General features: G+C 35.6%; 1 protein-coding gene across 16 annotated transcripts in view; it reads left to right on the top strand.

Moving 5' to 3' along the window:
* Positions 1–18409, top strand: part of DMD (dystrophin) — a 2153717-nt gene that overhangs the window by 1550336 nt on the left and 584972 nt on the right. For all 16 annotated transcript variants that reach the window (XM_015443662.3, XM_065538825.1, XM_065538826.1 and 13 more), the window contains one exon: positions 14167–14378. In XM_015443662.3, the coding sequence (XP_015299148.3) occupies positions 14167–14378 (212 nt within the window). The remainder of the gene's footprint in view (positions 1–14166; positions 14379–18409) is intronic.

The raw sequence follows: 18409 nt of genomic DNA, 5'->3' as shown, positions 1-18409 counted from the left end.
TCCTTTCATCTTTCTAGATTATTAATCTTCTTGTTATTATTATCCCCATATAATAGAGGAGTAACCCGTGCAAAAATAGCATTAAACTATTGATCTTTTCCATGTTCCTAACTAACCTTAAATGTTAGGCTAATACTATAAAATTTTAAAATTTAGTCATTTGTTCTGGGTCTGTCTTCCATGAACTTAACCAAAATACTTGGCTGTTTCTGCATTCTAGCTTTTCGGGATTTAGAGAAAAAACAACTTGGTCATCATAGTGGTGAGGATTTATTCGTGTGCCAATAACTCCCCTCTCTTTTTAGCTTTTTGATCTGTTACATCTCAGATACTTTATTCTCTATTTGTAAAACAACCACAATCCTCCTCCTCTTCTATATCTAAGTGAAGCAAATGCCCATTCATACTAGCTACATGGTTAGCATATATGTTTTTTCCTCTTCGTGGGTTTGAGTTGAAACTTCTTTTGCAAAGCTTAACTATAGATAAGTCTTCCACAGAACCCTGTTTAAATGCCTTGTGGAAGTAGAAGAGACGTATCTTAATATTCCTTATAATTTTTGTTATTATTTGGACTTCCTTCATTTCCTTGTATGCCTTTGTATGTCAAACACTGAGTTATGCTTACATTACTCTAGGTATAGTTGTATCCTAACTTTGTACAAGGTTACAATAATGGTGGTTTCCTTGTTTTCAGCTTCATTCTTGATTATACTTAACAGTTTTTGATGGTTTTAGCCTCAGAGAACAGTCTATTGCCATTTCTACCTTTTTCCTGATCCCAACAAATAGTTTAGAAATCTTTGTCTTAACTGCAATTGGGATCATTTTTCCTTTAGAGTTGCCCACAGTTAAACATATCTGTGACTCTTCACTCACTCAAATGACCTCAAAAGATTTACCTGCAATTTAAGCCTTTCAGCTTGGCATTTTCTACCTGGAACTCTGGCATACTCTGTGGGGTCAATGAGCTCCATAGTGTGCACTCCCTAGCAGATCATGAATGTTTGTTGATAACTGTAATTCATTGTTCAGTCTTGTCTATACAGAGAAGCAATAGCACCTTGCTTTAGTAGGATCCTTTATGCTTTTATTCATTATTGAATTTTATCTTCACAGTAATTCTGTGGTTCTGCAGTTGTCATTATTTCAGTTTGAGAGTTGGGGAAACTGAGATCATGGCAAATCAACTTTTCCCATTTAAATCAGCTATTTCATCACAAATCCAGGATTATAACACAAGACTAACTGCTAGTCAAAGTCGCTTTCTAAAAGTCAGTTACACAAACTTCTAATTCTCGTGCTGTGCAGTCAGTACAGAAATTGCAACAGAACCGTTCTTTGTTCTGCAGCAGTGTATGTTCAAAAGGTAGTCATTTCCTGTGTATAAATAACATTCCTCCCTAAGAGAGATGTTGTAGGAATTTATATCAGTCAAGAATGTATCGCGATAATTAAACATAGCTAGTTTAAAAAACTTGAAGTGAGAGATTGGTTACTATTCAATCAACTGAACTGTTTCTTTCTCTGCAATGTTGTGGTTCTTGACATGATTGCTGAGTTTCCAATTTGACACTTCTGGAGGTTCGTAAATCAGGACACATGCTGGGTCTCAGTCTGTCATTCTGAGTCTTAGCATTTGTTATTTATTTCCCTTTATTACCCAACATCTATTTACTGCACAAATCAGCTGAGAAGCTTTCCACGATGGACCTCTGCGAGAAAAAAAAAAAAATGATGTGTACATTTGGGTAGCTCTTCAATTACAAACATGCACAGATTATCTGGGTTTATGTGCATATATTTTATTATTTCACTTTTGTATGTCAGATGAGTTTGGTGTAAATGTAAATCGAACAATATGGGCTCTAGTGGTCAAATACACTGCCATAATATATTTTTGATCTATCAATCTCCTGGGTGAAGTGTCGCAAGTGTGACAAAATTCTGTAGTATAAATTGATGCTCAATTATGGACAATTACCGGGTCTATATGATGTCAGACTACCACACTAATCCACTTTTAAGATAACAGCTTCACTTTGATGATCTTCAGATTTTACATTTGCTTTCATTCCTTGACAAAATGAAACACATTTAAAACTTCTAAAACTGTCTTTTGTATATATTTCTGCAGGGTCTACTCTTGGAACTACTATAACAATCAATTGTACTGCTTTGTTTCTTTTATTAAATAGCAGAATAGCTGCTTGATTCGTCTGTATGCGCTGATGTATGTCTGTGAATCTAGTCCAGTTCACCATCCAATAAGAATTCTGAAATGTTCTTTGTCACATCAATGTACAGTCAAAATCGTATTGTGTTTGTAGCAGAATGGTTGCATCTTTTATTATTCACAGCAGCCAAAATGACACATATTTCACCGGTGACACCTTTTTTAAAAAAGATGAATTGTCCAAAGTTATATGTAGAATATATTTCACAAGTCACATTCCCTATTTAATAAATGGTGCTGGGAGAACTGGCTAGCCATATGCAGAACAGTGAATTTCTATAAATTGAATGCAACTGTGTAAATAGCATCCAAATCAAGAAACATAATATAATATAACCAGAAGCTCAGGATCCCCCTTCATGTCTCTTCCAGTAATGAACATTTCACAAGAGTGACTACTATCCTTACTTCAAAAGTTTTCTATTACTTTTTCCTGTTTTTATGTATTATATAAAGGAATCGAACAGTCAAATCTACTTGTCTGTGGCTGTATTTTTCCCCTCAACAATGTTTGTGAGATTCATCCATATTATTGTATGTAGTTCTAGATTATTCATTTTTCTTACTGAATAATATTCTGTTGATACCACAATGTATTTACACATGTTGATATAGATGAGACTTTGGGTAGTTTCCAACATGAGGAAATTGCTGTCAATAATTCTGCAATCCATAGCCATGCTACCAACAGTCTAGTACATGGTTTTTGGTGAATGTATTAATAACTATGCATTTCTGTTGGACGTACACCTGGGAGTGGAATTACAACTCAAATAATATTCATTTTAAAAAGTTTATTTCATTTTAATTGACAAATAACTATATTATGGGGTACAATGTGATGTTTCAATCCATATATATACATTGTGCAATAATCAAATCAGGCTAATTAGCATATCTATCACCTCAAATACTTATCATTTTTGTGGTGAGAATATTTAAAATCCTCCTTTTTAGCTATTTTGAAATATACAATACGACAATATTAGCTATAGTTCCTGTGCTGTGCAAAAGAACACCAGAACTTATTCCTCCTGTCTAACTGGAACTTTGTACCCATTGACAAACGTCTCTCATTTTTCCATCCACCCACCACTGCAGCTTTTGATCACCTCCATAATACTCTCTATTTCTATGAGTTCAACTTTTTTAGATTCCACATACAAATGAGATTATACGATATGTGTCTCTCTGTGCCAAGTTTATTTCACTTAACCTAATGTCCTCCAGGCTCATCCTTATTATTCCAAATGACAGAATTTCCTGGGTTTTTAAAACAATTTTTTTATTTTTAATTTTTTGAGGTACATAGTAGGTGTATATATTTATGGGGTACATGAGGTGTTTTGATCTAGGCATGTAATGTGAAACAAGCACATCATGAAGAATGAGGTATCCATCCCCTCAAACATTTATCCTTTGTGCTGCAAACGATGTAATTGTACTTTTAGTTATTTTTTAAATGTACAATTAAATTACTATTGACTATAGTCCCCCTGCTGCACTATCAAATACTAGGTCTTATTCATTCTTTCTAACTATTTTTTGTACTCACTAAAAATCCTCATCTATCCCCTACCCCTACACTACCCTTTGTAGCCTCTGGTAACCATCCTTTTGTTCTCTGTCTCCATGAGTTTAATAGTTTTAATTTTTAGATCCCACAAATAAGTGAGAACATGCAATGATTTTCGTTCTGTGACTGGCTTATTTCATTTAATGTAATGACCTCCAGTTCCATCCAAGATGTTGCAAATGACAGGATATAATTCTTTTTTATTGCTAAATAGTACTGCATTATTTATATGAGCCACGTTTTCTTTATCTATTTGCATGTTGATGGACAGTTAGCTTGCTTCCAAGTCTTGCCTGTTGTGAACAGTGCTACAACAATATGAGAGTGCAGATAGCTCTTCAATATACTCCCTTCTTTTCTTTTGAGTATGTGCCCAGAAGTGGGATTTCTGGAACATATGGTCATTCTACTTTTATTATTTTGAGGAACATTCATACTGTCTTTATGGAGGCCGTTACTAATTTACAATACTACCAAGAGTGGATAAGGTTTCCTTATTCTCCATAGCCCCATCAACATTTGTTATCTTTCATCTTTTTGATAATAGTCAATCCAAAAGGCATGAGGTGATATCTCATTGTGATTTTAATTTGCATTTTTTGATGATTAGAGATGTTGAGTATTATATATATCTATATATATGCTGTTTGTCTTCTTTTGAGAAATGTCTATTCATATTTTTGCCCATTTTTTATTAGAGTTATTTGTTTTCTTGTTATTGAGTAGCTTGAGTTCCTTGTATATTTTGGATATTAGCACCTTATCTAATGTATGATTTGCAAATATCTTCTCCCAATCTGAGGGTTGTCTCTTTATTCTATTAATTGTTCCCTTTGCTGTGCAAAGCTTTTTAGTTTGATGTAATCTTATTTGTCAATTTTTGTTTTGATTGACTGTGTTTTGGGGGTCATATGCAAGAAACCACTGTCTAGACCAATGTCATGGAGGTTTTCTCTTATGTTTTTGTAGTTTTTAGTTTCAGGTCTTACATTTAAGACTTTAAACCATTTTGAGTTGATTCTTGTATTGGGGTGAGATAAGGGTCCAGTTTCATTCTTCTGTATGTGAACATTCAGTTTTCCCAATACCGTTTATTGAAGAGACTGTCCTTTCCCTATTGTGTGTTCTTGTTACCTTTGTCAAAAATCAATCTATCAAAAGTGTGTAGGTTTATTTTAGTCCTCTCTGCCTTATTCCATTGGTCTGTTTTTATGTACTTGCCATGCTGTTTTGATTATTATAGCTTTGTAATACATTTTGAAATCCAATAGTGAGATACTTTCAGTTTTATTCTTTTTAGTAAAGATAGCTTCGGCTATCCAGGGTCTTTTGTGGTTCCATGCAAATTTTAGGATTTTTTTTTTAATCTATAAAGAATGATATACAGATTTTGTTAGGTATTGTGTTGAATCTTTAGATTGCTTTATGTAGTATGGACATTTTAACAATATTCTTCCAATTTATGATCATAAAAATATTTCCATTTATTTGTGTCATCTTCAATTTCTTTCATCAGTGTTTTATAGTTTCAACATACAGATCTTTCCCACTAAGTGGGATTGTTTCCTTAATTTCTATTTTAGACAATTTGTTGTTATTGTACAAACAATAACAATTGTTATTGCTACTGATTTTTGTAAGTTGATTTTGTATCCTGCAACTTGATTAAACTTGTGTATGAATTCTAACAGTTTTCAGTGGAGTCCTTAGGATTTTCTGTATAAGATTATATCATCAGCAAGAAGGGGCAATTTTACTTCATCCTTTTCAGTTTGGTTGCCTTTTATTTCTTTCTCCTGCCTAATTGCTCTGGCTAGGACTCCCAGTACTAAGTTAAACAAGGGTGGTGAAAGTGGGCATCTTTGTCTTGCTCCTGATCTTAGAGAAAAAGCCTTCTACTTTTTACTGTTGTGCATGATGTTAGCTGTGGGCTTGTGATTTATGGCTTTTATTCTTTTGAAGAACATTTCTTCTATACTTAATGTGCTAAGAGTTTTTCTCATGAAAGGATGTTGAATTTTGTCAAATGCTCTTTCTGCGTTTATTAAAATGATCATATGATTTTTGTACTTCATTCTGTTATATGTTGAATCACATTTATTAATTTGCATATATTGAAACAACCTTCTATCCCAGGGATAAATCTCTCTTGGTCATGGTGAATAACCCTTCTAATAAAGTATTAAATATGGTTCACTAGTATTTCATTGAGAATTTTTGCATCTAAGTTCATTTGTGATATTGGCCTATAGTTTTCTTTCTTTGTAGTGTCTTTGTCTGGCTTTAGAATCAGGGTATTGCTGGCCTTGTAAATAAATTTGGAAGAATCCCTTCCTCTTTAGTTTTCCAAAAGAGTTTGAGGAAGATTTGTATTAGGTCTTCTTTAAATGTTTGTAGAATTCTCCTATGAAGCCATCTGGTCTCGCACTTTCCTTTGATGTGAGAACTTTTAAATACTGATGCAATCTCCTTAACTGTTTCCTTAACTGTTATTGTTCTTTTCAGATTTCCAATTTTCGTTATTCAGCTTTGGTAGATTATGTATTTCTAAGAATTCATCCATTTCTGTTAGGATGTCCAATTTGTTGGTATATAATTGTTCATTGTAGTCTCTTACCATCCTTTGTATTTCTGTGTTATCAGTCATAGTGTCTTCTCTTTGATTTCTGATTTGATTTATTTGAGCCCGCTCTCTTCATTCTTAGTCTAGCTAAGGATTTGTCAATTTTGTTTAGCTTTTCAAAAAACCAACTCTTAGTTTTAATGATTTTTTAATATTGTTTCTCTAGTCTCTATTTCATTTATTTCTGCTCTGATCTTTGTTATTTTCTTCTTTCTGCTAACTTTGGGCTTAATTCATTCTTCTTTTTCTAGTTCCCTGAGGTATAATGTTAGTTATTTCATTTGAGATATTTCTTCCTTTTTGATGTAGGAATTTATCGATATAAACTTCCCTCTCAGCACTGCTTTTGCTACACCCAGAAGTTTTTCTTTGTTGCGTTTTCATTTCTGTTTGTGTCAAGATTTTTAAAAAATTTCCTCTTTAATTTCTTCTTTTGACCCAATAGTTGTTTAGGAGCATGTTGTTTAGTTTCCACATATTTCTTAATTTTATATGATTTCTCATTTTATTGAGTTCTAATTTTATATTGTGATCAGAAAAGATACATGATATGATTTTGGTTCTCTTAAATTTGTTGAGACTTGTTTGTGGCCTAACATATGATCTATCCTGGAGAATGTTACATGTGTACTTAAGAAGAATCTGTATTTTCCTGCTGTTCAGGGCAGAATGTTCTGTATATGTCTTTTAGGTCCATTTTGTCTAAAGTGTCATTCAAGGCCAATGTTTTCTTATGAATTTTTCTGTCTATTGCTTAAAGTGGAATATTGAAATTGCCTACTATTATTATGTTATAGGCTATGTTTCCCTTCAGATCCCTTAATGTTTGCTTTATATATTTAGGTGCTTCGATTTGGGATGTATATATACTTATACTTGTTATGTCCTCTTGATGAAATAACCTTTATCAATACATAATGACCTTCTTTGTCTCTTTTAACAGATTTGACCTAAAGATTATTTTGCCTAAGATAAGTGTAACTACACCTGCTCTCTTTTTGTTCTCATGTACATGGAATATCTTTTTTCATCCCTTTACTTTCAGTCTATGCATGTCCTTTAAGGTGAAATGAGCCACTTGTAGGCAGCACATATTTGGGTCTTGTTTTTTGTTGTTGTCATTAATCCACTCAACCACTCTATGCCTTTGGGGCAAGGCAAAGTCCCTTTTACTTTTCTGTCTACTTCTCTCAAACAGAAGGGGTCTTTCACCATAGCCACGACAGCTGGGAATTTGCTGGGTGACCTATGAAGCCAGCACATCGCAGAGTTCGAGTCCCACAGTGTACTCCCTGGGTATTGCAACTGGTTATTCAAGGTTCAAGGCCTCTTTCGTTAGTTGCTGATGAATCCTGATAGAACTGGGTCCTTCCCTTCAAGGTAGCAGATTCCCTTTTGGCCCCGGGTATGTCTAGAAATGTTATCCAGTAACTGGGGCCTGGAATGGGGGCCTCATGACTCTGCCCATGCCCTATCCTACTGTGGCTGAGCTGATATCCAAGATGCAAGACAAAGTCTTCTTTACTCTTTGCTCTCTTCTTCTTAAGGAGAAGTAAGGAGTCACTTTTGTTGCTGCAAGCTTCACTGCTGGGAGTAGGGGAGGTATGGTGCAACCACTCCCTTATCCATGCCAGCTGGTGTCTCCCTAGGTCATGTGGGAGACCCTAATCCACTGGCTTCAATATATAGAGGGACGTTTCTAAATTATTTATCTACAATTTGATTAAGAAGATAGACACAGGCAATATGATATGCCAACAGATTCTCTCTAACCTATAGTTATTTTAAGAAAGTTAGGGAAAGAGAGGTCATTGGTTAGTTTTGGCTTACAGAATTCTTTGACCCTCCCATATCTTTTAATTTATGGATTTTATATAAGGCACAGATATTCTGCAAGTAAACATGACATTAAAGATGTTTTATACAAACAAGTGTGGTTGATACAAGGGCATTAAATAAGAAACAAAGGAAATTCAGAGGACATTTGTTTCCCTGGAGTAGAGATCATGAGCAGGAGAGTGAGAGGAAAATAAGGAAGGAAATGTGAAAGTCTTGAGTCCATTTTCAAATTATGAAAACTTGAAATGCGACAAACAAATAGTGGTTACTTAAGAAGAAAGACTGAAGATGCTGGGCAAAGGTTAACTTTACAAATGGCATTTTTATATCATTATAAAGAGAAAGTGGGGATAATGGAAATAATCTACATATACAACTCATTTGACAGACATTTATTGAAGGTATTCCAAATGCCGAACACTAGTTTGTACATTAAGGATGTTTTTGATTTTTACTTTTTACTTTATTTTTATTTTCTAGCTTCTTCCACTTTGCCAGAAAAGGATTTTTTTTAATGGATAAAATACTAACTTAGGCTAGCTTCTTTCAGAAACGGACCTTTAAACAATGATTAATGGTGAAAGTGGTTTGTTTGTAATGTGATCCCGGGAAGTACCAGTAGGAGAGTGGGACAATGAGATAAGAAATGGAAGAAGCCAATAATTAAGCCAGTTATGGAGCAAGTTATTGCTTTGGGCCACGGGGTTTGATCCTGATGAAGGATCTCTGGGAGATAGTAAACAAACAAACAAACAAACAACAGGCCTCAAAGTTGTCAGCCACAAGCGGGTAAGGGCAAGGAACCAGGGTTAACTATTCCGACTCTTATCCATCATTGGCTAAATGCTGCCTGGTACATTAACTTTCCAGCACTTCTGGCCAATGCACCTAGCAAACTGAGGAAAATCTCTCAGGTTTGCAGTAGGGCAAATGCTTGTACTAGGACCCTGCTGGCATATACCTGAATGATGAGTGCCAACGGCAGATAGATGGGCCCCGACAGCATCTTCTACAGATTATGTCCTTGCCTTTGAGGCAAGGACACTGTCTAGAATCAGAGACAGAAATGTAAAATGTAAAAATGTAAATCATAGTAGTACACGGTACAAGTTTCAAAATCTTAACAAAGTGTTATTGGAGTACTATGGTGAGAGAAAATGACTGCATAAGAAAGCAGGGGAAGTCTTTATATGTGATGATGACATTTGAGTGCGTGTTCCATTATCAAAGATCTACTTAAAAGGGAAAAAGAATAGAATATATCTTAAATCATGGATGTAACCAGGCAAGGCCACCCTATATGTGAATGTCCTGGGATAATTTTGCCTCCAGATGTCTCTTTTTTTGAGTGTCAATTTCATTTATGTATTTATAATATAAAGAAATTGAATAGAAAGAGGTAAGCATATGGTGGCAAAAATCCCTTCCTACCCATAAGGCTCACAGAATAATGTTGTCTAAATGCCATAATGTTTTTGGTAAGTTTTGGTTCTATAGGCTTTGGAAATTTTTTATGTAGGACCTCCTCCAAGGTGATATAAGCATTAAGTGTATTTATCTAGATACCCTAGTTAAAGCTACTTTTTAAGCAGGATCAAAGTCCTCTTTTAAACTTTTATATTTGAAAGCTATCCCCATGTATAATTCCAGTGATTCTTGTACAATTCCTAGAAGACCTTTGTTTACATCAAAAGAGTTTGTCTCTCTCTATAAGTTAGAACTCGTACATTGTAGTAATGGAAAATCCATTTCAAAGTAGCTTAGACTTACTCAGAAGAAATGTATTGATCAGTGTCATTAAACAGTTGAAAGGTAGGCAAGGCTTGTGTCAGGAATTAAATAGTGTGACCAGATTCTAGTTTTCCTTCTCCGTTGCATGGTTCTGCTCCCCAGTATTTGTTCTGTTTAATTCCTCTTAATTGTTCTAAGATGGATATCAGGATACTGAAGAACTACATGCTTTCTCGTCCATCTTAAACAGGGAACAATGGGTTTTCTCTTTTAGAATCACAAACAACAACAACAACAACAACAATCCTAGAGTTGTTTCATTGGTTCTGATTGACCTTACTTGGAACCATAAGTCCATTTTTCAATTAACCACTAAAACCAGGGAGATGAGTTAAAACTAAGTACACACCATCCACAGAGCAAAGAGAGGTCTATTGTAGGGAGACTGCACAAATGGAAAAGTAACAGGGGAAACACAGGAGAAGGAGGTAGTTAGTTAATGTTCAATACACTCACCTTCTCAGGGACTTTTCTTCCATCTGGCATCATCTTTGTCTTTTGACCATTTTCCCCCATCAATACCTATATTAATACACAAGTTTTCCATATTTGGAAGAAAACTTCTCTCGACACCAAACTGCCCTCTGACTTCCTACTTATAATGATCTATGGTTGGATAGTCTACAATTTACTGTCTTTACTTTTTCATAGATATTTGTTAATCTCCTACAATAAGATTTCTACCACTGCACTGAAGTCATTTTGTGTATGGTCTTCAGGGAATTCCATATGACCAAAGCCAATGGATACTTTTGACATGGGCTTTGGGGGTCTAACTTCTTGAATCCAAGTATTGGCTCCAACAGTCACTATCTATATGACCTTAGACCAGTTATTTAACACTGTCTTTATTTCCTCATCTGTTAAATGAGGATAATTGCAACAATACAACATGAAATCAAAAACATAGTCCCCAGAATAATTAAAACTGAGTAAGTGGCACACATTATAGACTACTGTTTTTTTTAAATCAGGTTTATTTCTGTTTGGGTATTTGCTGTGCATTGCAAAACTAGTCGACATGTTATATTGCAACTTCAGTTAACGTGTCAACCTCTGTTTAACCATAAGTCTCTCTCTAATCTTTGAACGCCATTGTTTTGTGTCTCCCAAAATCTTTCTTTTCCATGTTCTATAATAGTATACTTTCTTGATATTCCTCTTCCTTCTCTAGTCTTTCATTCATCTTATTTGCTCTTTGTGTTTTATTTATTCTCTATATGTTGTATTTACCAAGAGTCCATTCCCAGCCCTGTGTTGGGCTCAGTCTATGTGCCATATAAATGAGAATGCACTGGCATTTGAGGCTTTGCTTTTTATTTCTCTGTCGACTAGTTTTGCAATACATAGCAAACATCCAAACAGAAATAAACCTGATTTAAAAAAAAAAAAAAAAAAAAAAAAAAAAAAAAAAAACAGTAGTCTATAATGTGTGCCACTTACTCAGTTTTAATTATTCTGGGGATTTTGTTTTTGATTTCATGTCACAATTACTAGTTTTGTGGAGTCTATCTAATCCTGATGCTTATTTACAAACTATCTCAAGTATTTATTTATTTATTTTTGAGATGGAGTCTTGCTCTGTCACCCAGACTGGAGTGCAGCAGCATGATCTCAGCTCACTGCAACTTCCACCTCCCAGGTTCAAGTGATTCTCCTGCCTCAGCCTCCTGAGTAGCTGGGATTATAGGCATGTGTTAAATTTTGTATTTTTAGTAGAGATGGGGTTTCATCATGTTGGTCAAGCTGGTCTCGAACTCTTGACCTTGTGATCCACCCGCTTTGGCCTCCCAAAGTGCTGGGATTACAGGCATGAGCCACCGCACCTGGCCATCTCAAGTATTTCTTTAACTTATAACTTCATATAACTTTGTGGAGGCAATAGGGTTAATTAAAAAGGACTTTACTTACATAACAAAATAAGAAGCATAGTTTTATAGTTCTGTGCCATATACATTTTGTTTGTCCAACTGTACCCATTCTTTGACCTTCTCTCGCTTGCTCTTTATTCTGGGAGGCTGACTTGTGTCATCATTGGACTCCCATGCCCTTTGGATTCCAGTTGGTTTAGGCACCCAAGAGCCCTAGAAGGAAATTGAAGGCAGGAAGTAAAGTGAGGTCAAGATATTTATTCTCCTAATTCCCACCCTTTGAGGTTGCCACAGGCTGACTATGTCCCTTGACAAAAGGTTATTGCTCTTCTCAAAGTGGTTTCTCATTACGATTCTCTGCTTCTGGCCACTTTTCCCTCCCCTCATCCCTTGGGCCTAGATGTAGTAACAGCTTTACTGCTGCAAGGTTCTTGTATTATCTGTGATGGTTTCTTATATCCTGATTATCTTGTGACTTGCTCCTTTGTAGATAAACCTCCAGATTACCTAGGCAAAATCACAGAAGAACATGTATGTCCAGCTAAAATATTCCAGAAGACAGTGTGGAAATATTGAAGGGGTTTTTTTTATGAGGGAGTGCAGTGATCAGATTTATATTAGTTTTAATCTTTCTATAGGGTAGAATTTCATTCTAAAACAGAGATTTAGGTCTGGGAGGATGATATAGAGCCTCTTATGGATGTGAGGGCAAAAAATGATAGAGGTTTGCAGTGCCAATAGAAAGAGGAAAGAAGTTGTATATGAAAGAAATTTGTAACTAATTATATGAGATGTTGGGTGACACTTAGGAAAGAATCTCGAATGTCTGTCAGGTTTCATGCTTAAGGGATAAATGAGATGGAGGTTTTATTACTTGTTTTCTGTATTAATTTTATTTCATAAATCCAGCTTAGAGAAATTGTATAGCAAAAATAATGTAATCGTGTTTAATATTCGAAAAGAACATGTTTCAGAGTAGAATCTATACAGCACCTCCCTCTTACACTTCCAATGATACCAATGATGGCTTCAATATAAGCCAGTCTTACAAAATGTACCCAGCGTGAATTCTTAGGTATTGTTAAAAAAAGTTGGCTGGGTGCTGTGGCTCACACCTGTAATCTCAGCACTTTGGGAGGCCGAGGTAGGTGGATCACCTGAGGTCAGGAGTTCAAAACCAGCCCGGCCAACATGGTGAAATCCTGTCTCTATTAAAAATACAAAAAAAAAAAAAAAAATAGCTGGGCATGATGGCACGCGCCTGTAGTTCCTGCTACTCAGGAGGCTGAGACAGGAGGATAGCTTGAACCCGGGAGGCAGAGGTTGCAGTGAGCCAAGATTGCACCATTGTACTCCAGCCTGGGTTACAAGAGCAAAACTCCATCTCAAAAAAAAAAAAAAAAGAAAGAAAAAAAAGAAGTTTCTAATACACTTATCTTCCCTTGGGTTCACTCAGCAGAAGACCCTTGGAAAAGTATTAAAATAAACAGGATTACATTATTTATTTTAAGAGCAAGTGATTTATTTGCAAAGTAAATAAATCAGTAGAAGAGGGGAAAAATGAGACAGGTAAGGCAAGGCAGCCAGTAAAGAGTGGTGCATTTTCAAGCCAGCTACTGTTGTGGGCCACTGGAGCTTTATCCCTTGGGAAACTCTGAAACCCTTGTAAAATACATGCCTCAGAGTTATTTCCCCTAGCATCAAGGGAGCTAGTGTATCAATATCCCAATTCCTACAATTAGTCATTATTTACAGGCTGCCTCTGGGGGCTGGAGGGGAGGCATCAATTGCCTGGTATGTCTAGCCTGCCACATGGATGGCAAAGCAAACTCTTGTGGCAACAGACAGCCTTCAGGCAATGAAATGCCAATGCTGGCACTGGGAAATCAGGCTGATGGGTGCTGAAGTGGCAAGGATAAGGGGATATGGATATTCTGCTGTAGTACTTTCCTAAAAGATGATTCATATTTGGTTCTAGGGATCAAGAATTGAGTTAAAATTTTATATTTATGTTGATTTCTATGTCACCTTCAGGAAAATAATTTAACAGAAACTAGTATTTGCCATCAAAAATGTAAGGAATCATGTTTTTCATCATCCTAGCCATAACACAATGCATAATTTTTTAAATAAGCAACATAAATGTGAAATAATGTTTGGAAGGTACATTTAAAATGTCTTCTCCAGACTAGCATTTACTACTATATATTTATTTTTCCTTTTATTCCAGTTGAAAGAATTCAGAATCAGTGGGATGAAGTACAAGAACACCTTCAGAACCGGAGGCAACAGTTGAATGAAATGTTAAAGGATTCAACACAATGGCTGGAAGCTAAGGAGGAAGCTGAGCAGGTCTTAGGACAGGCCAGAGCCAAGCTTGAGTCATGGAAGGAGGGTCCCTATACAATAGATGCAATCCAAAAGAAAATCACAGAAACCAAGGTTAGTATCAAAGATACCTTTTTAAAATAAAATACTGGTTACACTTGATAAAAATTATACCATGGATTGTAATTTAATGATGTTTAATGTAAATTTATTAACAGAAACTCACATTAAAGCTGAAATGAACAGTAGACTTTTTATATTTATTGTCTTAGAGACAGAGTCTCACTGTCACCCAGGCTAAAGTGCAGTGGCATAATCATAGCTCACTGAGCATTGAACTCTGGGGCTCAAGCAATTCTCCTGCCTCAGCCTCCCTAGTAGCTGGGACGACAGGCGTGTACCACCATGCCTGGCTAATTTTTTAGAAATTTTTATTTTCTGTAGAGATGGGTTCTTGAACTCTTGGCCTCAAGCAATTCTCCTGCCTTGACCTCCAAAGCACTAGGATTACAGGCATGAGCTACCATGCCTAGCCAGTAAACTTTTGAGTCAAGGTAGAGAATAGAGGAAAATTGACAGCTAATGTCAATCTTAAAGTTAATATTGTTTAGTAATCTGGATATAGTGGACTGGTTTTCTATTGCACCATCTTTTAAGATCATTTCAAAATTGGTATATGTACTTATGTAGTTGCATGAAGTCAACCATTCGGGCTTAATTCCTTCCTAGAAAAAGTAACAGGTCTACTCTTTCATATCTTATTTGGAGGCCCTGGATCAAGAAATGGGGGTGGGTGGGTATAAGGATTGGGCAGAAATAAGGAGTACTCTCACTTTCTCCCCCCATTCTCTTACCTCCTGCTCAGCTCATTCTTCCCTTCTTTCTCTTTCCTCTGAAATCTCCTCAAATATCTGTCTGCTTAGTAGTCTATAATTCCTCAGGATAAAAAAAAAAAGAAAAGGAAAAGGAAGAAAATTGCTTAATAACTATGTTTTATCAAGCAGCATGCATAGTGCTTTGCATGCATTTAATTCCTTCAAACTTAGTATTTACTGGTCAGTTTGAAAAGCCCTTAAATGTTAAACAATGGTTAGGCTTTAGGGTATTTTGAGCAGGGAACTAATATGTTAGGAGGTTGATCAGATTGGGCACTTGATCAAAACCCTCTGTAGATATTTTATCTGACAGAAAAGGCCTTTTGCTAAACCAGTATCTGATTCTTAAATTGGTTATGTCATCTAAGAAGGAAACCATATTGTTTTCTTGGATGAAATGACCTCCATTTCCAAATTAGTCAGGTTAGACTATGCTAAACTATAGTAAGAAATGAACTCTGAAATCTCAATAGTGTAATACAATAAAGACTGCTTTCTTATTTATATCATAGTCCAGCAGAGGTTGACAAGCCATTCTTAGGAGCTGTCCCCCAACATGGTCACTTGGAAACCCAGACTTTTCCAATTTTGTGACACTGTCATTTTTAACCCACTGCCAAAGGCCACTGCAGAAAAGGAAGAGAGAATGTGGTCAGTCAATCCATGGAGTTTTATGGCCAGGCCTGGAAATTATGTATACCACTTCTGCCACGTCCCATCACACAGAACTTGTTCTTGATTTAATTTCAGGAAGAGTTAATGGAATTAGTGAGCTTTTAGCCAATCTCTGTCATAGCTATTTTATCAAAGGGACCTGAGCTGCTACAAGGACAAGGTCTTAGTTTATATGATGAGAATGTTAGAAAGCCACATAGAATTTTACAGTCTTATCATTAGCTCTGTTGGAGTCAAAATCTGGGTGAATAAAAATTCTTTCAAGAGACACATGTTACCACTAATAGTTTTTTCAATGGATGAGCATAGATGAATTAGGAATTTCCAATGGTCATTTTCCTAATTCCTGGTCTGACTATGTAATATATAGAATCGTGGTTATTCTTGAAAGCTCTAGTCATATCGATGAGGTAGTCAGCATATTATTTATGCTACTTCTTTTTCTTCTCTATAAGTTTGGGATACTATGAATCTATTGGATCACAAACCAAAGTACTTAACTGGTAAGAAGTTATAAGCAGAAAATACGAAGTTTGGACTGGATCCTTGAGTTAGACGAGAAGAAGGAGAGATGAGAGGCATATAGTGACAGATTTGACTACAACAAGAGGACTCTGGTAGTTGGCAAATGAGAAATAAATTTAATCTAAGAAAATTCTAAAGTGATAGTAAGAATGATTAGGGTTTAATTGCCCTTAGAAGAGCAAGTAGCTTTAAATAAGAGACAAAAATACCTGCAGAAGGAAACATGAAAGTAGAAAACAAAACAATTGCATTGTCAAAACATGTAAGATGTTTTAAACACCTAAAATAAAACCAGAATTGTATTATAATTGCTATCCTTTGTCAAACTTTTGAAATTTAAAAAAATGCTTTGGAATGGTCTAAAACTACATCATAAAAATGGCTCAGCCACTATCTATAGAGATTGACATTTTTTGTTTGTGTTCTGTGTTTAGGAATTTAATGATATATATTACTGCAGATTCAATGTAAGTTCACGATACAGATAAAGATGGCCAAAGCTGTAATTTTTTCCTTCATTTCTTGAATGATGTATGCTAAAATTAAAGTAATCCTAATGTTAATAATAACTTTTAGTGAATGCTTGCTGTGTGTCAAAAAGTATGCTAGTCACTTTACATATATTGGTTTATTTCATGCTTTCAAAAACTCTCTTTGAAAAGTACTCTGATTATTCTTAGTTTTCAGATAAGAAAACTGAAGGCTAGAGAAGTTCAGAATCTTCTTTTGAAAGTGATAGAGTTGTGATGTGAATGCATAGCAGTTACTCTTGTAGGTCACATCACAGGCTTTCTCTTCCACTTGTCTACGTGGCTAAAACAAAGCAAGAAAACCTCATACAAATCCGAAAAATACTTATGTAATTATTATTGACAAATAAGATTATATTACATTACTGATAAACCAACAGGTAGAAAATGAAAGCAATGAAATAGTATACTGGGAAAAAAAATTTATATTCTTAGATGAAAAAGTAAAACAGTAATTGCAAACTCCATTTCATTTTTACTGAAATGACAATGTTTAATTCTTCTAAAAGGTAGGGAGCAAATAAAATGGATATCTGGTCTTTACATCGAATGTGTCATCACTACTAAGTGATATTAGCTGGCTTATTACTTACAATTTTCTTTTAGGAAAAAAGTGTGAAAATAGACAGGAGGAGGCATTAAATGACTAAAGCAACACCCCCTTGCTCCATAAGTTCATTCTGAGTCTGTGTGCCTAAGATTAACAAGAGAGTCTGTGAGTCTCACAAGGCAATCACGAAGCTATGTCTACAGCCTTGGAGAGCTATGATTACAGCAGCCAGCCTCCTTTGCAGCACCTCAGTGATGACCACCCTAACTCTCACTAGTGAGCAACAATGAAATGCTTCAAACCCAACCACCAACACTGTTATACTCTTAAAATTTGAGCCAGTCACCATACCTGAACCTAAAAAGAAAATTACCAAAAATCTTGATACGTTAATGATTCATAATTGCTAATCTTTATTGATAATCTCTTCTAGTTCTTATCTACATATATTTTAATTGTCTACACAATGTAAATTAAATTTTAAATTCTGATTTGTAAACTTAATATTATTGCATAAATATTTATCAATGTTGTTAAACATCTTTTAATAATTATCATTTTAAATTCTTTATATTATTTCATTAATTTCCGTCTTTATTTCCTTGCTGCTCTGACATTTAGAAAAAACTCCTCCTCTTATTTAGAAAAAAAGAGTGGCGAGGCCGGGTGCGGTGGCTCATGCCTGTAATCCCAGCACTTTGGGAGACTGAGCCGGGCAGATCACGAGGTCAGGAGTTTGAGACCAGCCTGACCAACATGATGAAACCCTGTCTCTACTAAAAATACAAAAATTAGCCTGGCGTGGTGTTGCATGCCTGTAGTCCCAGCTACTTGGGAGGCTAAGGCAGGGGAATCGCTGGAACCCGGGAGGCGGAGGTTGCAGTGAGCCGAGATCACGCCACTGCACTCCAGCCTAGGCGACAGAGCAAGACTCCATCTCAAAAATAAAGAGAGAGAGAGAGAGAGAGTGTGGAGAGTAAATGGGGACGA

This window comes from Macaca fascicularis, chromosome X, assembly GCF_037993035.2.
Source record: "Macaca fascicularis isolate 582-1 chromosome X, T2T-MFA8v1.1".
Classification (NCBI taxonomy): domain Eukaryota; kingdom Metazoa; phylum Chordata; class Mammalia; order Primates; family Cercopithecidae; genus Macaca; species Macaca fascicularis.
Note: the sequence above shows the minus strand (reverse complement) of the source record. Positions and strands in the feature narration are given on the sequence as shown.